Below are 22,662 nucleotides of genomic sequence, written 5' to 3'. Positions count from 1 at the left end.
AGCCGAGTACAGGGGCACAATCACTTCCCTAGCCCTGCTGGCCACACTGCTTCTTATACAAGCCAGGATGCTGTTGGCCTTCTTGGCCACGTGCCTTGTCAACCTAATTTTGCCACTGCTATTTATATTCAAGTATGTGATTTTAATATTGGATTGATTGGTTTTATTTCATATAATTTTCCAAATTCAAGAAAAAAGAAAAAGACCAATGGACTGTGAAGTATGCACCTCAGCGAAGTTAATAGGCTGGGTGAGATGTCCAGGTCACACCTCACTGAGATAAGCTTAATGGGGGTCTTGCAGCTGCTACTGCTGGACCTCTGAGACTTTCTTCAGCACTAGCAGTGTTCCTGCAGACCTTTGGTGATAGTGGGGCAGCACTGTTAATTCTGGCAAATTTATCAAGTTTCATTGAAACAAGCAAATTAAGCTTGTCTTCTTAAAAATCTCTTGCCTGAGAACAGCAGCCCTGTCGCCTGTCAAGATATAGCAGGAAGACTATGAATGTTGATGTCAGAAGTTTGAGCAGCTGCTCTAGGATCTGTCAAAATATCTTGCTGGATGCCTGCTGAACATGCCCAAAAGTGATTTTCAGTCTTCAAACTATTATCATCCAACCAGCTTTTTTCAGAATCAGATATGGGACAAATCCCCAAGTCAACCCCATTTACATGTGAAGTTTCCGTTTCAAAGTATTGATACTGAGTCATTTGTAAAGGAAAAACGAACTTATTTTCCTAGGGGTAAGATATATGCTCTTCAACTATGCTTGAATGTATTTTCTATAACCTCAAGCCTTGAGTCAAATATATCAATTTTGAGACCAAGGAAAAAAATGTATTTAAATAAAAGCAGGTTATTATACTAAAACCACAGGAAATTAAGTTTTCATATTAAATCTTGTATTTTCAGGAGAACACTGGGTAAAAAAATTGTCCCATACAACACAATTATTCTTTCTTACATGACTAATAAAGTAACTATTTGCAATTTCTGTGTACATTAGTTACGTTACTAGGATTAGCATGCTGTTGCATTGTTGGTTTTTCACAAGAGTAAATCATTTAATTAGATTCTAGGACTTGATGTTTTCCTTATAGGATTGAGAATATTTAATAAGACTTCAATAAAACAATTCTGTGATACTCACTGATATACTGTAATTAGAAATAAAAGCATGCACCTGTCAGGAAACTCAGAGCAGAAAATGTTGGATCTCAGATGAGTAACTTTGACAGTTTTGAAACCAAAAAAAACAGTGCAAGGAGACAGCCAATTTCTTTCTCCTTGTTCCTACAAGATATGGAGTGAGGAAAGAAACTTGGAAAGAATGTCAAGATGGCACTACAGAGATATACAAATAAACCAGGAGGTGGGCAAGAGCCTTCTCATGTGTCTAAGTCAGAGGAACATTTCTGCTATTTCTGAAGTGCAAAGTGAAATTCTGCTGCTATAAATGCGGGGTGTTCCGACATGGCCGAGCACTGCCTCCAGTTTGCCAGGATAATTGATTAGTCAGTTTATTTGTCTTCATCCACGGAGGCAGAGATCAGCTTGTGGTCAGAAGAATAATACTGGTGGTGACAGCCCGTTGTTGGCCGCCTTTCACTTCTCCCCTCTGACATAATTAAACCTGGCTGCCTTCCCATAGTCCCACGACAGAGGCAGACACAAAAGCTGCAGCTAGGGGCAGGCTGTCTCTACCAAAATAACTTGTCTGGCCTGCTACCAGAAGGGCTCTAAAGCAAAGGGGGCAGCTAGGAGTAGATGCATCATCTTTTCTGGGCAGCAGCGTCCCTTCAGTCACTCTTTGTCCTTCCAGAAACCCCTCAAACACGGAGGGATTTACCAGATGGAAAATGTAAGCCTCAGCCTACAGAGAGCCTTGTAGCCCAGTGCAGCAGGTGTACAACATGCTGTACAACATGCATGGTTAGATACAGCAAAAGCTGGACTAAATCATCCATTCTCTCATATGGGAGACACTCAAAGGTTAACAAAGGCCCAAGCTATTTCTTGGAAATATTTTTGGTTCATATATTCAGCATTTCTTTTCATTTGCTAGTTCATTTCAAGAACATCTATGTCCTCTTGTCCTATGAGAAGCCTCTTTAGAGAAGTCTGAGGATACAAAATGTATGAAGTTATGATACCATGAGCATTGTAGTCTGCCTCTATAACCATTTTCTCCCTTTGGTGCCATACTAATATTCCCCATGTAGAATAATATTTTTTTCTAGAACATTATATGTGACATGCAGACCATTGCAGAATTATGAAAATTTCTTAGCCTATTTTAAAATTGTTACTGAGAAAGCGATTCCTCCAAAGATTCAGATTGACACATTTCAATAGGATTAAATTTATCAAGAGAATTAAGTTTGCATCAAATGAACATCAAGAAATACATAACATAATCTACAACTACTCTCACTGTTTTGCATGACTAGCATATTTACTGAGATGTCCTACAGTAATTCTTATTTTTTCATTATTATTCAACATCATGAAGAGCCTGGCAGTCTTACAAACTGGAATTGAACATTTATGGGATCCTAAAACTATAAGACAAAAGAGCTCATAGATTTCATCAGCAATTTAGATAATGCATGATCATACTTTATGAATTTAAAATAAATTGGGGGTGGGGTGATACAGCTGTATTTTTTTCCTATAGTGCAAACAGTTTCTAAGGTCCCTTATTTTTAAAACATGGGACTACAAATATCCTGCAAAACATCAGAGCCAAAATTGAGAATAAAATCTGCTTAAAACCTGTAGAAAAATAAGAAAGGAAAAAAAAAAAAAAAAAAGCAAGTAAAAAGGACTTTTCTGTAGAGTTCCTGGAGTATGTCAAGATATACAAATCCACCCAAGCTTCAGTAGTTAAGGTTAGTTAAAATTCAAGTTTCGGGAAATTCTTCAGTTGACCATTTTATTTTACCAAATTGCGAGAAGAAATGTAATGTACATTTCACATAAATCTTCTGAAATCTATGTGGCCTACCTTCACTGATATGTTGCTTTCCCTGTTAAAATTCCTTAGACCTACTCAGAATAAGGTAAAATTATCTTCTCTGAGCTGTTGTGACAAACCTGCTACAGCAGAATATCATCATTGACATGTGTGATGTTAATCTGTCTGTCATTAATAGGGTTCTACCAAGTCTCTCCTACCTCCTCTCACATCTTTTACCTACAGATGATGCTCACCTTCTCCCATTCGCGATCTTTGTTCAGTACAATCACCACCAGCCTGGGATGTGCCTGATAACCATCGGCTGTGAAGGACAAATCTTTACCTTCCCAAGTCACATTCATCATAAACCTGGGAGAAAGGGGAAAAAAAAAAAGTGCAGTGAAAAATTAATGCGCTGTCCCAGCAGTTAATGAGCAAGCTAATTCAGTCATCAGAAGCACTGATGAAGTCCATGCATTAAATTCTGTTAACGCTGTAAAAAAACATAAAGTGTTTCAGTGTTTCAGCACCATTTTAAACACATCCACATCAGACCTGTGTGTAACATCACACTTTTGTCTCACTAGTATAATACTCAGAGGTCACTGTGTCTGTTCTGGCTTCATCTGTTTAGACGTCCAGGAGTCCTATCAGCCCTTCCTGACACTGCAGCTTTGCATGCTGTCTCTGTGACATGTCGATAACTTCCACAAATAACTTCGGAAAAAAAAAAAAGACATAGAAACTTTGAAGGGGTCCATAATATTTCATTTCAATATTTTCAAGAAGAAAAAAGATTTTTATTTTTATTTAGGTTAATTTTCAGTGGTTTACAAAACATATATAAGCTAATTAACATTTCAAATGAAAAAAAGAGGGAGGATTTTTTTTCATTTGTTGAAAATGTTGGTTCAATCCCAAATTTCCTGCCTTTACACTTGGGCATTGAATCAAGAAAATTGTTTATTTACCACAGGCTTCTGCGTAACTTTTCAGCTACAAAAAAGACTTATCCAACTGAAAATTTTGTATAAATTTATGTCAATGGAAGGACATTACTCAGGGTACTACAATAAGAAGTGCCACAGCACTATTGCTTGCTTTCTCCATCTTCCTCCTCCTCTACTGCCATGCTAACCTGCATGTTCTAAGGACAGAAAACTACTCCTTATAAGCAATCCTGTCATTAGCAGTGATTACATCATCTCTACCAAGTCATTGCCCTTGAAGGTCTTAAATTCCTTACTTAGTTTTTGCTAATTTTAATATAGTCTGCTTTCTAATTTTTGCTTTCCATTCGTCATGGGAACACGTAGCCTCTTTTCGAAAGCATGGCACTTTTGGTGATTCAGAAATGCCAGCATTCTGGCTATTTAATAAACTCTTCTTTTGGTCTCGACTTTCCTCACAAAATAATTTTCTCTCAAAATTTTCCACGGAATTGTAACATAAATCCGTATTTATATTTGTTCCAGTTCTACATAGCTTCAGTACTTCTCAGCGAGAACAGATTGTTTCCACTGCTCCGGGGTCAGAAAGAGTGATGAGAAACTGCAGTTTTTATTTAAAGCACAAATATGGGAAACTTGCTGCCAAGAGTCTGCACACAGGCCAAGCTCTCCCTGGACTGCGATATTGCAAAAATCTATCATTTTGCACATTGTCTGAAACTCTCTCACCTAAGAAATTTGGGCATGAAAGGGAAGTGAGTAAAATTATGGTATTGGTGTTGGTGTTCTTTGGTCACACTGAAAAAAAAAATCTAACTCTAGGTTGTCAATGTGAGCCTGCCCAAGCTATCCTGTGGATGAGAGGAAAAACCTGAAGTCCCATCCTACTTGAAGATCCTATGGCACTTCCAGAAGATAACATACTCTCCACCCTATATCCACAGTCTGAAGAGACCTACACCGATTCTCAGGGTATGCCACTGGATGAATTCAGTTCAGGTTTTCTCTTAGGTGCTCTCCTTCTGGAACTCCCCGCTTAACGCTTGCACGTCCTATTCCTCAGATGGGTGTGCTATGGAAGGTATTAAAGTTAATCTAGATATTCTTCATACATTCCTCTGTAATGTTTCATCCACAAGAAACTGATACATTTCACATGGTGGGTTTTTTTTCTAGTAACAGTATGGTCTCCTGGTGAATCTGACATCAAAATAATTCTTTTGTCTCTTGTTCAAAGGAGGCTTGCTATAGACTTAGCTGACTGAAAATCCCAACAGCAGAAACACGCTAAATAAAACAACATAGACCCAGAAGAAATAATGACATTGTATCATAACTGTTAATAATTAAATGTGCACTGCCCTGAACAACCATATTAACACCATTCAGTACCAGTTTGACAGTAATTTGTAAATTCACCCACTGCAATAACACATATTTTATGACAGACTTGCAGCGTGAAAATTTTCCCCTCGGCAGAACTTTGCTTTTCAGTTGAACTAATTTCCCATATACTACATTTCTCATCCAGCAATGAAAGGGCTTGCTCAGGAGTAAAAAGCTTGTTTGCCACCTCAAGAGCAAGCGGCAAACCACTGGACAGAACTTGCTTGTGCATACACGTAGGAAGCCAGCAAAATGCTCACTCACTGCTGAAAATCGAGTGCATTGTGACCCAAGGAACAACATGCTGAGAACACTGCAAGGGAAAAGTAAGGACATAATGTGAAAGCATGCACTACTTGTATTCATATTAATGCACCCTCATTCACGGGTCTCTCCTTTGAAATTCCTATAGATGAAATAGCCCGCCACAAGGAATGCCCACCTCTTATAGGGCCAGGCACAAATGAGCTCATCTCTACAAAACTGGAGGCTGAGAACTTTGTGTCTGGCTAAGGGCTGGACCACTAATAAGGCTTTGGTGTCCAGTCAGGACTTTAATTACATAGACACCGGCGATCAGGCTTGAGTTGAATCCTTCTTTTGTGAATTTTGGTAGGATTGTAACCCCAGATTTCAAACAGCACTTATCACATTTTTGGGAGCTATGTGCAAATCCTCCAGACTAGAAGTCATTCAATGGCCTTAAGAAGATGCAGTGCTGTAGCTGCAGTAATGTTCAAGCACTCCAAAATACAGATGAAATCTAAAATGAAAAACTGGATTCATTGTATATTTTAAACTGTGAATTTTCAAACCATTGAGTAGTGAAATCTGCAAATTAAAAAATGGCCCCTAATCTGTAGAATCCTCTTAAACATGTATTGTCTGAGTCATCTACAAAGGTATCATTGAATGACGCAGTCTGAGCTACCCCAGTTTCTCAAATTGCAGCAATAAAAAAGAACTTCAAAGATATTCTTGTTTTCCCAAGCAGGGTCCCCTGTACAAAATTCATCAATTGCCTGTGTTTTTCAGAAACAAGTGACTAATGTGTACATTCACTTTTGAACTGTATTTTTCCTCCACAAAGGACAAGACGTCCTGCTCTGCTTTTACTGGCCAGGATCCTAAGGTACCTGTCTCTCTGAAAAACAACTGCATGCTATTCTATTCCTGGATAGGAAGAGCGAGGAAAAAAAAAGCATTTATAGTCTGTTATTATTACAGAGTTCTAAATTTACCCAAAATTAGTTCTGTGCAAGATGTCTTTGGTTTCTGAATTGGTCAAAATATACTTCTGAAGTAGTTTTGGAATTGCCTATTCCTGTTCTTAACTAATTGCAGTGCTTGATTATTTGAGCTCCTTACTTTAATGGGGCAATTCAGCATACACCTTGGATTAGTAGTTAATCTGCTTTCACACCTCATTAATGCTACAACCTTTGCAAAGGCATGATAGCAGGAGGCCTTGTGATGGTGTTATGACACTGAAGTCTTAACTGACTTTTGAAAATTCAAGTGCGTGACTAAGACTCCCCAGGTGATACATGTATGAAAGATGGGAATTTGGGGCAGAAGTTAAGCTGTTCTCATACTGAATTCAGAACAGGTTTTTATCATGCAATGGGCCAAGCCTGTACTACATTTCAAAAGCATTTTTAAACATTTATACATTTTTTTCACCTTCCCCAACAAAACTGAAAAGGAGAAGTGCTAAAACACCACAACAGAAAACTGTTCACATTGAATTTACAGCAACCATCTGAAGCACCAAGGTTACAAAACCACCCTGAAGATTTCCAACTTAATTTTTATAGATTCCGAAAGATCAAGCAGTTCAAATAAGGCATCAGATGAATGCCAAAACTGTGCAATATTTACCCAAATTAAAATTCAGATATTATCCAGAAAGACAGAACACATTTCAGTAAGGTGGGATTTCCTACACTTTAAATATTATATCACAACTTCACTGACTCCACTTTCTATTATGGGGGAAGACAGCAGAAGGATGAGAGTGCTACCTCAGTTTTTAGAAGACCGCTTTGTAGGATACAGCATTGCTGAAACAGAAGCACCTTTCTCATGGATCTCATTACAGAAGACATGGACCTTCTCTCCTTGTAACATTTTGGGTAATTCTTTTACTGCATGACATCAGCTGAAACACCTGCAATGCTGTGACCACTCCTGGAGCAGAATCTTTGAGGCTTTTTGTTCTAGTTACACAACAGCAAACATGCTTCCAAGCTGTAGGATTTCTTCTGATGTTTAACACGCGTATGTATATGCAAGATACACAAGCGTTGCCCTAATAGATGCAAGTATTTGAGAGCAAAAGCAAGAAGGTTTAGTGGATTCTGTGGCAAGCATATATTTTAAGTAAAAATAATGAAAATTATAAAGCTCATTTTGTCTTAAACAAAGATCATTCCAGTGTTCAGGGAAGTCCTCACCTGGGAGTACCTTTCCCCATGCTGTACCTCTGGGATGCCAGGCAGGGAGCATCCTTGCAAATATTCATTCATAACAAGCAAGCATGCCTGGGCTGAAATTAGTGTGAAATCCGCCCAGTGCCCAGCTCCAGAACAGATCAGCAGCTGGGAAAAAAAGAATGGGTAAGGCAGAGGCAGTAATGAAAACTTATCACTCCTAAGCTACCTCCAAGCAAGAGAACTTTGTTATCAGACCTGAGAAACCCATCACATGACCTGATGGCTGCAGGGAGCAGAAAGCCCCCGGGACTCCAGAAACTCAAGCCTGTGACTCCTGCCCTTACCCTGCAGCCCAGCTCAGCAAACCCAATAAATCCCTCAGGTGCCATCACTGCAGACTATCATTTTTTATTTAGCGCCTTCCTCACCATGGGGCAGTGTTTCAAATCCGTGACAACTGCAGGCAATGAGGAGAAACAGTGGAGATTTCAGGAAATAAAGGTTTCATAAAAGCAGCTCTCCCCCTCCTTTCCCAAAGAAGGGACTTCCAAGATGAGATTTAAAGTAGATGAAATACCTCACAACTGACATGTCATCTGGTGATATTTCACTTTCCTCCAAACAGTATGTACTAACCATTTTAATAATCTAGACAGCCAGCCTGTTTGGGCTTGGCGTTCACCCAGGATCATACCTAAAAAAGCAGGAGGGAATCCAAATTTTATCTTTTTTTGTTTCTTTATCCTGTTGAGCCTATGAACTGCTGAGCTTCCTTCTGATGCTGCTGTGAAATCTGGAAAATACTTATCAAGAGAAACCTGACAAAAAGGGATTTATCATTAAGAAACAGATTTCCTAAAAATGTCTATAAAATTAAATTGAAAAACTCTGTACATAAAATATGTAACAGGGTCTGAAGTACGTACAGAAACAGGTCTGAATTAGATCACTATTAAGCAAAGTAGTGGTGCATTTTTCAAACAGATAAGCATTTTTTCAAGACAATTTTATATCTTAGGCTACGTGGGATTTTTTTTTCTAACTTCAGATCCTTCCCAATGATGCAAAGACAGAGCCTCCTCTTCCTCTTTGTGCCTCCTCCTCCTCCTTCACCTCCCCCAGCCCTCGCTCTCCTGAATATAACTCCTGTTCCTGGAGCTGCATCTCCCTAGGCCTTGAGCCAGCATGGATGAATCAAATTTTGGGAACAATATGCTCGGTGACTGTGAAAAAGGAATGGCACGCCAACTACTTGTACCTTCTGCCAGCTGCTCTTTAAAGCATGAGATGCCACCAGGTCTGGAAATGTCATTTCGCCCCAGTTCTGCCAGACCAGCAACCAAACTTTTGGAGAACCCTTCTAAAAGGGGGACAGGGTGGGAGCAAAATGAGAAAGGGCCCAGCTGGCTGGGCAGGTGCCACAGACTAGCATAACCCATCAAACACCAGAAGGTTTAGTGAGCTACTGTTATTATTAGTAATAACATTTTGTAAAAAGTGCTAATATGTTTATATTTTGCTTCACCATCCCAGCAGCACCCTAGACTCATCCCTGGGAAGCCTGCCTGGTTCTCTGCAAGGGGGCAGTCTCTGCAGCAACACCACCTCCAATACCCTTCACGTTTATATTTTGAATTTCAAGGCCCGCTTCCAGCCCTGAAAGCTGGCTGTGTTCAGCTGCAGAACACAGGCCATGCTTGCTCTTTTGTTGTTGTTGATTCACTTTTGGTTAGCATCCCAATAAAGGGAAAGTGTTCTGGAAGCCCTTAAGCTGCTACCTGATTCTGCTTCCTAAACTGATTTTGCTTCCTAAAATGACCTGACCTGGGAAATACTGATAAAAATTCTCTGATACAAATACTGATACAAATTTTCTATAATTTCTTCATTTTATCAGCACACCTGCATCACATAAGGATGCTGGTGAAGTTTAGTTTTACTTCCAAAGGAATGTGAGTTTCATCAATTCATTTTCTGCTGTTTAATGTACAGAGCTGTTTAACTGTACAGAGCTACTGCACAATACAGAACTTTTATGCTATAAAAGAGGGCACTTAGAGCACATGAATTAAAAGAAGTGAAAATAGCTAGTTGTTAGTGTTTAAAATATGCTCATCGGCAGGAAGTTAAATTTAGTGTATCCCCATGTGCCAACCTCACTGCTACACCACCGTACCATATCTCCTGATCAGAAGTCATCCCCACACAAACCAGTCAAAGTGGGATCCTGCCACTACCAAAAATTTTCTTCTGTAGAACATCTTTTCTCATTTAGTGTTTCATGTTGCCAATAAATTCTTGTCATCCAGGATGTCTGAACTTAGCTGGTAACATCGGTAGGGACTAGCAGCTTGGTCCTCGTTTGAAGACCCTCATTTAAATACACTGAGAATCTGGGTCTCCCTGCATACCTGTGGTCTCGGCAGCTTTATTCCTGCCGTCAGCTGTTTCAGTTTTCTGTTTTCCCCTCTTTTGGATTCCTCTTTCTCTAGACCAGCAGATGCAGTGGCAAAGAAGCAGAAATGAGCAAACCCAGCAGTGTTCAAAACCTGAAATGTCTTCAAGTCTTAAAATTGCCAACCGTATCCTGGGCTGCATCAAAAGGGTGGCTGAGGGAGGTGATTATCTCCCTCTGCTCTGCCCTTGTAAGGCCCCGCTTGGAGTGCTGTATCCAGCTCTGGGGTCACCAGCACCAGAGAGATGCGCACCTGTTGGAGTGGGTGCAGAGGAGGGCCACAGCAATTATTGGGGGCTGGAGCACCCCTCCTGTGAAGAGAGGCTGAGAGCACTGGGGCGGTTTAGCCTGGAGAAGAGAAGGCTCCAGGGAGGCCTTATTCCAACATTACAGTACTTAAAGAGGTCTTACAAGAAAGACAGTGAGAGACTTTACAATGGCATGTAGTGATAGGGCAAGGGGCAACAGTTTTAAACTTTAAGAGGGTAGATTTAGATTAGGTATTAGGAAGAAATTGGCAGTGAGGCCCTGGGCCGGGCTGCCCAGAGGTGCTGTGGATGCCCCATCCCTGGCAGTGCCCAAGGCCAGGCTGGATGGAATTTGGGCACCCTAATCTACTGGGAGGTGTCCCTGCCCACAGCAGGGTTTGGAACTGGGTGGTCTTTAAGGTCCTTTCCAGCCCAAACTTTTCTGTGATTATATTAAATAGCGCTTGCTTTCCTGCACAGCAAGTACATCAATAGTGAAAAAACATTTTGCTCCCTATATAGTTATTAAATAACAATAGATCTTCAAACACACAATAAAGCAGATAATACATGGGTTTTTTGTTTGTTTGTTTGTGGTTTTTTTGTTTCCAAGTCCTTTGACAGAACTTAATGAAATGGACAAATCTTTGAAAATTGGAAAACATTAAACAGATTTGCTGGACTATTCATCAAACCATTGTGTCCAAGTAATACTTGATTTCACTTGAAAGAAAAAGAGGAAAATTCATCTGTCATTGCTAAAAGCTGACATCAAAATATTGAACCTGATGAATGAATACTAGGACTTCAAGGACAGCTTATCTTCTGGAGTAGATGCTTTCATAGGCACATTGCAACAGCAGCACAACAGCAAGGCTAAGGAGATGAAATGTGTGGTAGGCCTTCACCTGGCCATCAGACCGGACCCCTGTAAACTTCAGGATGCTACTGCTCTCTGGCTTAGGTGATGATCACAGAATCATCTAGGTTGGAAGAGACCTCCAAGATCACCTAGTTCAACCTCTGACCAAACACTAACAAGTCCTCCACTAAACCATATCACTAAGGGCTACATCTAAACGTCTCTTAAAGACCTCCAGGGATGGTGACTCAACCACTTCCCTGGGCAGCCCATTCCAATGCCTAACGACACTTTCAGTAAAGAAGCTCTTCCTAATATCCAACCTAAACCTCCCCTGGCGCAACTTTAGCCCATTCCCCCTCTATCTATCTATCTATCTACATATCTATCTACCTATCTATCTTCTATCTTCTATCTATCCTGCTGTGCTGGTGCCAGTATTTCACACAATGTTATTTTTCAGTCTTGGGAGATTCTAGCTCTTCCATGGTTGGGAAAAGAGTTGAATCAATACATATAAATTTAAAATTAAAAAAAAAAATAGTGTTGGAAAAAATATTTTAGTTTAAATCTTTAATTCATACAGAAACACTAGTTTTTTGTATAGGTATCAGAAATTAACATTGATTGTATCATCTCAAAAACTACAGCAAAATGGATTTTTTCTGGGTCTGGAAAACCAATGAAAGCATCTTAGAATTGCAGTGGCAGGAAGAATAAATTGTGTGCTTCGAAACATATATACCTTCAAGTTAATTTAATACTCAAAGGATTTAAGAAAGAGGGAGGAGGAGCTTTCACTTCAGAGCTTCCTTTACATAGAATTTCTTCATAAGTGGAGATGAACCTTGCTATCTAGGTGTGGGAAGCAGCACATAAAGCATTACCTACCTCCATTTACACGCAAATTAGCTATTAAGGCATAGCCTTAGAATACTATACTGGGTTTAAAGCTGAATTTAGACTGTCATTATTACAGATGGAGTCTAAAATCCTCTTTCCTGCTCTATTTTTGAGCTTGATTTTCCTCAGGCATCACCTTATAGGGCCACTTTCCTGCTCTCCACCGAGTGGTCTGCCCCTGAGCTTGCAAGCAGTGCACCACTGTGTGGCCCCACTTCTCCTGCACGTTCCAAGCATGGACAGGGAGGCCCAGTACAGCAATTATTTTAGCCCTTTATCATTGTAAGAATGCTCTGAAATCCTTTCTTCAAGTTAGTTCCTTAATACAATATCATATACATTTATCTTTTAGTTTAAAATACAAAGCTGCACTATCTGTAGCCTTGAACTGTGAAGATGACATTTCAGAATAAAACCCCAATTTAGGCATTGATTTCTAGAGGACACTTTGACCTTCATGTAGGAAGAAAACTGCAATCGAGGGATGAGGAAAAGAAAGCACAATTAATTTATTTTATTCACATTGGCATGGAGAGACTGGTCAGCTCCCAGAGATTACTTAGCACTGCTAAATGCTTGCATAAACTTGCTTTTCTTGCAGATTATATGTGACAAGAATAGTCTTGGGGAGTAATTACATAAGGAGAACTATTTAAAGTTTATACATTTTAGTGTAATTCTGACATTTCTAAATTAAAAACAGCCTGTTTCTTGTTCCTATGTTGTTGAAGTAGCTCAAAGCATCTTCTGTACAAAAAATCCATTCTCACATCACAGCTCAGTGCTTTGCATCACAAAAAGACTTTATTAAGCACAGTGCACTATATCCAAACAACGCCTATTAATAATTTCTGTATGCACCATGCACTGCACACTGCAGAATCTCCTGGTGAAGTCTAATCTCACTGCCCTAACACTCGCAAGTCTTGTTCTTGTAGTCATACATATTTCATGAGAAAAAATGATTGTTTGAAGAAAGACAGCTTGTGCTGAATGCCTAACTCAAATCTACAGCTGTGCACTGCCAACCCTGTGGGGTAGGAGCCCTTTTCAAAACAGGTTCAAGTTGTTATGGTCTGTCCAACTGGACCACTGTATTTTAAGCACTAACACTTGTGCTGACAGAACACTGTAAGTTTTATGGCTTATGAAATACATGTATGAAATGTTAAAATCCATTTACTTGGCAGTATTTGGCCTCTAAGAGAGCTTCTGAAGAATGCTGTGCCTGAAGATGCCATTTTCATAGAAAACAACAACTGTTCCAGGACATCATACAGCAAACAACTCCTATTCTAAGTATGCACATACAGCTCAGAAAATTAAAAACATCCCATAAACTCCTATATGAAATTGGCACTGAGTTTCCTTCTTGTGGCAATTCCAACCTCCTTTTCTGTAAAGCGCTTCATCTGCACTATTCAGTCAAAACAAATATCATAAATACTGCTTAGTAACTTTCCTATGATATATTGTAAAGAGTTATAAAACTATTCAAGATTCCCTTCACTTCCTCTCACAAAACAGAAATTTATTTCTGTGTGGCATGTATTATGCAACAGTTTGGATACAAGTAATGAGGAGTACTACTTCCAAAGGGGATATATAAAAGGCCCAAGATAATAAATAAATAACAGAGAATCCCGATTTAAACCTTGCCAGTTCCCATATGACAAACTGTTTTGAGGAAACTCCCATAACAACTTGGATTAGTGCAGATGAAGTTTTGCAGTTATTCTTGTAAAGGCAACAAAAATTAAATCCTCACAAGCAAGAAAAAAAAAAAGATGCGCAAGAAAAAAAAGAAAACTGTGATTTTCACAGTATCACAGATTTCTAGGTTGGAAGAGACCTCAAGGTCATCGAGTCCAACCTCCGACCTAACACTAAGTACTCCACTAAACCATATCGCTAAGCTCTACATCTAAACGTCTTTTAAAGACTTCCAGGGATGGTGACTCCACCACCTCCCTGGGCAGCCCGTTCCAATGCTTAATAACCCTTTCGGTAAAGAAGTACTTCCTAACAAGCAGAAGTGATATATTTCAGTTCAGGTAGTAAAGGCTGCCTAACTAATCTAATACTTCTATAATGTCCAGGGACACATCCTTTACACTGCATATCTCTTTTCTTCCAAAATATTACCAGCTTCCTGCTGATGCAAGTGAGAGTCCCTGAGAAACTGGCAAGGCCTTCATAGCATTTTAGCAATTGAATTCATACTTAAGGTACACAATGGAGCAATTTTATTAACTCAGTTTCATACCCCCTAACACTAATTTCTATTGCCTTCTACATCAGGCCCAGAGCAGTGTTTATTCTCCACAGCACGTAACATCATTTCCATGTGCACAGTGAGCATTGCGGCAAGTCTTATTGCACATTCCCTTGGAACATCTGAAAATCATTGCTTAAAAAGAGTGTGACAGGATTAACAAAACAAACAAAAAAAAACATTATTCTCCCTCAAGAAACATATAATGGCACTAGAATGGAAAATTATCAAGGTTCTGTAGGAAAAATAAATGAATAAATAAATAAGACAATAATCCTTACTTGTGCAAGGTGTGAGATGGCCGGTCATTTTTCTCCAGTTGACCATAGCAGCTAGTTTTTGCTTCAGGAATGAAGGAGTATTTTTCCAGCATGGCTGATGCAGCAGTGGCAATAATCCCAAGGCCGTCCCGCACCCGAGCTTCTAAGCTGTAGTCCCACTCATCATAAGATGCTGAAATGAGTCCTGAAGGAAACTCCTTGGGGGTGATTTCTGTGTTACCACTAACCAGGCTGGGAACTATCCAAAAGAAATCATAGCCAGTAAGGCCCAGGGAGCGAGCCTCATCCAGTATGTAGACAGCTTCATCTTTGGAGCAATACAGCAGGATGACAGATGAATGAATTTTCTTCAGCTGAATTTGTGTCTTGGCATCTCCAAAGGCAGTATCAAGTACGATGATGTTCTGCATGTCCCAGCCCACAAAACTATTTTCCACTGTGGTCTTAATGACATTGATGAAGTCTCGATATCCAGGGAAGGTGGTGGTCACCAGAGAAAACACGTGCCAGTCATAATCCTGCATGATCTTCAGCATGACAATGGCTTCCTGCTGGATAGAAGCCCCAAACTGGAAGAACGTTGACATCACATCCTAGAATACCAAATACAGTGGAAGATTACTACTTTGGGACAAGTCTAAAAAGAAGAGAATCTCTACTTCTTTTTTAGGTCCACTGTGGCTACCAAACTTTTGCTGTATTCAAAGAACTTTCTGTGCCTTATCGTATTCATATCATTAATAACCAATGCTGATCATAAGTGAGTACCACAGCAAATTAAAATATTCGCCAAAGAGTACGAACATATATTTACATAGGAAATTTCCAAGTGCTTGGTCACTTGAAGACAACAAAGCAAATCAGTACTTACTGAGGAAGCAGAAGCTCCCCAGAGACAGCCACTCACTGTTAAACACCTCATCTCCAGCAGGTAGCTTTAGATTCACCAAACTGACCCAATAAATTAATACCAATTTTCAGACACAATGTAAATAAATTGCAATGCACATGCTGTACAGATATGAACGACCTCTGTTACTGCCAAACCTAATGAGTGATACTTCACTTCCCATAGGTCCGTTTTGGTGGAAGCTGTCAAACTACGCAGAACTACATTTATCGTCCCCACATGCCAAGCTTACTACTGCTCACGAACTCACTACTGCTCACGAGCTCACTACTGCTCATGCTTCATTCAGATCACATGGCCCATTGATGCCTGATGTAGAATTAACAGGATGGCACTCCAGGGACAACCAGCAAGCTGCTGGTGTCCTCATTAAAGGGCTGAAATGGGAGTAAATTCAAACAATGACCTCTTAGTCTGTAACTGGAAGCTGCATTGCCTTCCTGAGGGATACAGCTGTGCAATCAATTTGCTGCACAACTTGTTTCTAATATTTGTCTTGGGCTTTTACAGTATTCACAGCATTCTACATGGCATAAGGGCAGGTACCTCTTATTTTAACAACCTCTGTCAAAAATAGGGACACATATATTTTGTGGGCACTAAATTTACAAAGTTTTCAATTGGTCTATTTTTGCCATGTTGCAATAAGTTCTAAATTTATTTTTGAATTTTACATTCTGGATTTATATACATCGCAATTATTAGAGTATCAATGTATACACCTTCTTTATTTTCAATTTACTTCAGTATTTTTTCCAGACCAGCAGGGGCAACTTATATGCATCATACATGAAATTCTTCTATGCATCATATGGAAATTCTGCTGAAAGAAAAGTTTATCATTTAAAAAAGAAACCGATCATATAAGATTTCTTAGGTAGCCTTTAAAGGAGAGAGATTTTAACTCTATTACTAACACACAGTGTGTTTAATTTCAGTTTTATGAATGTGGTTGTAAACTGCTATCCTTTTGCAGGTGAGGAGAACAGAAGCAGATTAATTGACTTAGGTTTCACAGCAAGGTGGTGTTAAACATACAATTATTAGTGAGAACAGTAACTCAGCTCTCCGAGTTCTGGCTTTTATCTACTGAAATCTATTCACAGGAAACCGAATGCCTGTATTTTTTATTTTAATAGAAGATGAGGAGTGTTATTACTTTCAGAGCATTAAGAACCTGACACCAGGATTTTATATAGCTTAACAGCAATACCAGTCTTACAACTGGTGTCAGACCATGAAGACTGATATCGAAGGTATAAAATACACATCACTGGTGGTAATGAAACCATCTGCTGTAGCATATTTGTCACATCAAAGGCGGCATTCTGAATGCCAGTACCAGATTTCACAGAATCATAGAATATCCTGAGTTGGAAGGGACCCATGAGGATCAATGAGTCTAACTCCCAGCTCCACACAGGGCAACCTAAGAGATAAACCAAACATCTGAGAACATTGTCCAAATGTTCCTTGAGCTCAGGCAGGCTCGGTGCCATGACCACATCCCTGGGGAGTCTGTGCCATTGCCTGACCACCCCCTTGGTGAAGAACCTTTTCCTGATACCCATCCTGAACCACCCCTGTAGCAGCTCCATGCCATTCCCTCAGGTCCTTTTGCTGTCCTCAGGCAAAAGAGATCAGCACCTTCCCCTCCGCGCCCCTCTAACCATCTTTGTAGCTCTTCTTCGGACAGACTCTAATAGTTTTATGTCCTCCTTATATTGTTGCACCCACACCCCCACACAGTACTCAAGGTGAGGTGGCACCAGTGCTGAGCACAGTGGGACAATCACTTCTTTCCAACATTCAGCTCTTCGGTGCTTGATAGACCCCAGGATATGGCTGGCCCTTTTGGCCCCAGGGCACACTGTTGACTTACACTGAGCTTGCCATCTATCAGAATTCCCAAATCCCTCCCTGCAGAATGGCACAGCAGACACTTGTTCCCCAGCTTGTATGTACATCCAGGACAACACCATCCTGGTTGAAGAATCCAGCACTTGTTTTTGTTAAAACTCATGCAATTAAACAAACAAACAAACAAACAAACAAACAAACAAAAACAAACAAAACAAACAAACAAACTTCATACAAATTTTGACCTAGAGCAGTCCTTGTTATACACCTTTCAATGGCAATAAACAATGGTCTTGTGTACAATGGCCTGTGTCACCATGAAAGGAGTCTGACAAAACAAGCAAAATATTAAAAATTAAGCTTTTCCTTTTGTAAACATTTTGCTAGAAAACTAGTTTACAGAAGGAGTTTTGATCAAAACAAGAGTTTCTTGTAAAGTTTGCATCCATATTGCATGAATCCTTTTCACATAATTGTGAATATGAACTTTAGCCAAAATTAAGCAATTAATATAAATCTGTTATGAGAATGATGAAAAGATAGGAATTATACGGTGAAAACAGTTCCAGGTTCAGGAAAAGTGCAGATACAAATATCACAAACCAAATTCTCTTCTGAAGAAATTCTACGTAGCTCCACTAACTTCATGTGATGCTTTTATAGCAGCTGAAAATCTGACTCTGTGTTTACAATGGTTTTGAAACAGATGGCAGACTGCAAGTAAATTCTAGCTTTAGGAACTTTAGCAGATATTTAAACACCTATAAAGAGAATATTCAAGGGTACATTATCCACTATGCTTATAAAGAAAAAAAAAAAAAGGAAAAAAAATTAGTGAAGAAAACAGCAAATAAATAATTAAAACTATACGGGATTCTAGAGTTGTATCCTTAAACACCTACAGAAGTGTTCATTTGCGTTTTTTTAAAACTTCACATTCCTCCCAAAGAGTACAATTATTGCTTTGCTTTATACAGACTTAGTATTTTATTACACATGCAAAAGCTAAGTTGTACTTTTCTATATTCAAAAAACAAACTAAAATGATGTTGTAAAAAAAATATTCAGCTATTTTCATTTAACTGTCATCTCGTCACCCATTAAAGTCATTTCCATAGGAGGAATATAGATGTAATATCAAAGGTGCTTTCAATGTACATCAAATGAATGTACTTTTTTTTTTTCTCTTGGCCCCATATTTTGAAATTATTGGTGGAGGATGCAAGAAAGCTATACCAGTTACCCAATAAAAGAAATTTTTATACAAAGGAATTCTGTAGATAAATCTCAAAATATGAAAACCCCTACATGTTACACTGATATGAGCAAAAATTTATTTAGTCGTAGTTATGGAAATTAAGAAATGCTTTATTCAAACTGACTTGATTTTTCTTTTCTAGCTTCTTAGCTGGATTCTAGCACAGCCATGTAAACAAAGAAACAGCAATGAAAAGAGAAAGAAAAAAATAAACGAAAACTTTATTTTCTTCTATCCTGCACATGAACACGGTTTATAGCTACACTGAGCAGTCAGGCATTGGAATGGGTTGCCAAGGGGAGTGGTGGAGTCACCGTCCCTGGGGGTGTTCAAGGAAAGGTTGGACATGGTGCTTAGGGACATGGTTTAGTGGGTGACATTGGTAGTAGGGGGATGATTGGACCGGATGATCGTGGAGGGCTTTTCCATGCTTAATGATTCTATGATTCTATGATCTCCCAGTATGTTTCATACCAAAAATAAATAACCCTTCAACTGTTTTTTGGTTTGTTTTAACAGTATTCTTGAATTTTGTATACAATGTAAAATTGTCATTACAGACCAGAATTTCAACATTCCCGTGTTCATGCACAGAACAGACAGCAGCTCTCTTTAGAGCTGTCATTTGACAGATTAGTATATTAGACTAAGTTGCTTTTTAATTAGTGTACTGAGTCTATAACTCAGTCGCTATCATCAGAATTGCACATTTCACTTCCCTAATTCCAACAAATTACATGAATATTTCTCTCAAAACCACATCCTCAGCTATATTCATGACATCTTAGTTTCCAGCTCCAGCTTTTCCATGAGATCAGCGGGGCAGATTCACTGCTGCTGTAACAGGGGAGGTTAGCCCTGACAGTGGTTTATGGCTACTGGGGGAAAAGCTGCAATAGTTGGTTGGTTAGAGAAAGAAACGCTTATATAAAATACTATACTACTTTTATTAAATGAAAATGAAATGCTCAACCAGAACAAAATTGGGGTCAACTTAAGACCAAAATCAATTTTCCACTCGGTGGGCTTGTCATATTTATATTATGACAAGAAGCAAGAAACAATATGGAATATGGTTTAAAAAGCAATCCATGGAATGATTTTATTCAGTTAGAAATATTATTAATACAATGAGACAACAAGTAAAACTTTAAAGATATCTTAATTACTTCATTCTCTCTCTGTATCTTCCACAGAGATATAGAAAAATAATTGTTCTCCTATTTTATGCCACTGTAATGAAGATATTCTGTTTTTATAACAGTTTTAAGGCATGTGGTGCTAGGTCGACATATACAGTGCAAGTTGTTTCCTGTTTAATGAATTATAGTAGATATTTGGCATTCTTATGAAGACTGAAAAATCTGAAAAGCAGAGATTAGTCACGAATTTAAGCTAAATAATTTAACATCACATCAAAAATATCCAGAAGGAAATTATTTTTATGAATCTCAAATGTAGGTGAATAACATATCTTGCAGTGCATTACCTTGGTATCATTTATATCGGACTACTTGAAATGATGCAATGATTCCCAGGTAAAAGTGAGGTGAATTGTGTTTAGATGTGATAATATCCAGGTTTCAGACATAAAGTCTCTTCCCTCCATAGAGACCCATAGAAAAATTTCAGTAAATGCAAATACCAAAGTGGAGGAGCTGAAAGGAAAACCTTTCCTCCCAAGACGCCCTGCACACTTTTAAAGTCTTAAGTTATTACATTCCTGTCTCTATTCATTAAGAGTATGGAACATGCAATTCCCAACACAAACATCTCACAGAGGCGCCCAGGGAGAAAACTCCCCCATTATCACCATGGGACCAATTTGGGGGGAAACTATACAAAACTATGTACTTTCAGGCAAAACAGAGCAACATGTGACTGTGGAAATAATTTACTAATTATTAGAAAGAGGAGAAGAAACTTCCTTCCCCAGGACTTGTCACCTCTCCAGTCTCACACATGGCAAGGCACACTGCAGGATAGGCAGGGCAGGGACTCTATGGCCGAGGATAGATTTTATGTTCTCCAAATCTGCCCATACATATCTGTGAAGATTTTGTGTGTTCCACTATTTGTTACTGAGAAGATGAACACTCTCTGACAGAGCTAGAAAAAGGATGGAAAATTTCTTACCATGTAACTTAACTGTGCAAATGCAGAGCCACAAAATAGTAAAGGTCAACAGAAAGGACGAATGAAGGGCTTACTTTTTATTTTAAAAGTTTGCTCTGGGAGAGGAACACTCAAGTTAGAAAAGGGCATTAGCAAGCAAGGGAGTACTTTATGGCTTTCCCACATCTGACATGTCCCCTTTTATTATTTCAAGGAATAAATATCAGAGAAGCGTGACTGTGAAAGATTAGCACCAGATTAATCAAGCATGTTCTCTCCCATTTCCTGAAGGAGCCTGCAGGGATTCATTTTGTAGAGGTTTCTGTATTTTCAGGTCATGGTTTTATCCTAAGAATTTCACTAGATAACATATTTTTTCTTCATTATATCTGTTTAATTATAACATACTTCTTTGGCTTATCAGGGCCTGCTACAAGAGTCAATGTTTGTCACTAATTTTACATTTACAAAAATTAGCAAATAAATACCAAGGGATGAGAACAGGGTTTCTAAAGATCATTGCAGAGTCCAATGGTTTTCAGTCCTTTACATTCTTCAAATACTACAATGTCATGTCTAATGAATTTAAAGTAACTCAACATGCCATCATGGTGAAACAGCATAACTTAATTATGCAAGATGACTAGTTTTGCGTCCTAGATGACTAGGCTGGAACGCACCAGATGGGTTTTCATTCATGGACTGTGCAAATATTGGAAACTGGAGTCTCAGTCTCAGCTCCTGGTCCACTAGGACAGGTCAACGAAAAATGCTTTCAAAGACTGAAATTACATCAACAAGCCTCTGACTGAACCTGATTAAGGAAAAAAAAAAAAAAAAAAAGAAACAACAACCAACATGATGTGAACCAGCAGGGATTTTCATGTTACCATTTGATAAAAGGTTTATTCTCAAGATGTCCCCTTTCCAGATAATTTTCATCTTCCACTATTACAGAAATGGCTTACGCTTATCTCAATGAAGAAGAGCAAAATTGACTCATGTAGGTCTGTAAAAAGCAGTGTGTAGCTGGCTGCACCATAGCTACTTGGATGAATGATGGCTATCATAGAACTTCTGGGGTGAAGGAGAATCCCAACACATAAGTAGTAGTACAGCACTGATGCCTGCATGGAAGATAAGGGAGGACAAATATTTCCTGAATACAGATCAGTCCCTCTTTTACCCATTCGGGCCCATGACATGGTGCTGAACATCAAGGTGAACTGTTAGCACTAGCCTAATATTTCTAATTTTTGGAGAAGAAGAGATTTGTACAAGTTCCGTACTTTCTCTAAGTATTTCACCATGAAAAATACGGCAACATATAGTATATATATTATTTAGCAACAAAGAAAGATTTTATGCCATATATTATAGCCGAGTATGATTTCTCTTATGCCCCTTGTTATAATTGCAGATAAACATTTTGCCATTTATCTAATTTAGATGTCTGATTTTCTCATGGTTTGTACAACCAGTATCCTTATGCTTTATTCATGTAATTAGTCAGCACTGATACAAGTAAATGGTTTCCTGAACAGTCCAGAGAGACATAATTTTCCATGGGGAAATCACTTGAAATTAGCCATGCTGTACATTTTACACCTCAAGGAACACCTGAGTTCATTTGGAGAGCTCTTGAGTCTGTCCCTTCAGTGAAAACTCTATAAACAGTTGTTATGAATGATTAGGAAATGATCAGGAAAGCTGATGACTTTTCAAAGACAGAGAAGACCATTGCTGTGAAGATACTCCAAAGAAA

General features: G+C 38.9%; 1 protein-coding gene across 15 annotated transcripts in view; it reads right to left on the bottom strand.

Moving 5' to 3' along the window:
- GRIN2A (glutamate ionotropic receptor NMDA type subunit 2A) overlaps window positions 1–22,662 on the bottom strand; it is a 214,984-nt gene that overhangs the window by 69,198 nt on the left and 123,124 nt on the right. For all 15 annotated transcript variants that reach the window (XM_080556983.1, XM_080556995.1, XM_080556982.1 and 12 more), the window contains 2 exons: window positions 14,755–15,347; window positions 3,214–3,328 (listed from right to left, as the gene is read on the bottom strand). In XM_080556983.1, coding sequence (XP_080413109.1) covers window positions 3,214–3,328; window positions 14,755–15,347 — 708 coding nt within the window. The remainder of the gene's footprint in view (window positions 1–3,213; window positions 3,329–14,754; window positions 15,348–22,662) is intronic.

This window comes from Anser brachyrhynchus, assembly GCF_964034855.1.
Source record: "Anser brachyrhynchus genome assembly, chromosome: 15".
In the NCBI taxonomy this organism is placed as follows: domain Eukaryota; kingdom Metazoa; phylum Chordata; class Aves; order Anseriformes; family Anatidae; genus Anser; species Anser brachyrhynchus.
The sequence above is the reverse complement of the archived record's forward strand: the minus strand, read 5'-3'. Positions and strand labels throughout refer to the sequence as shown.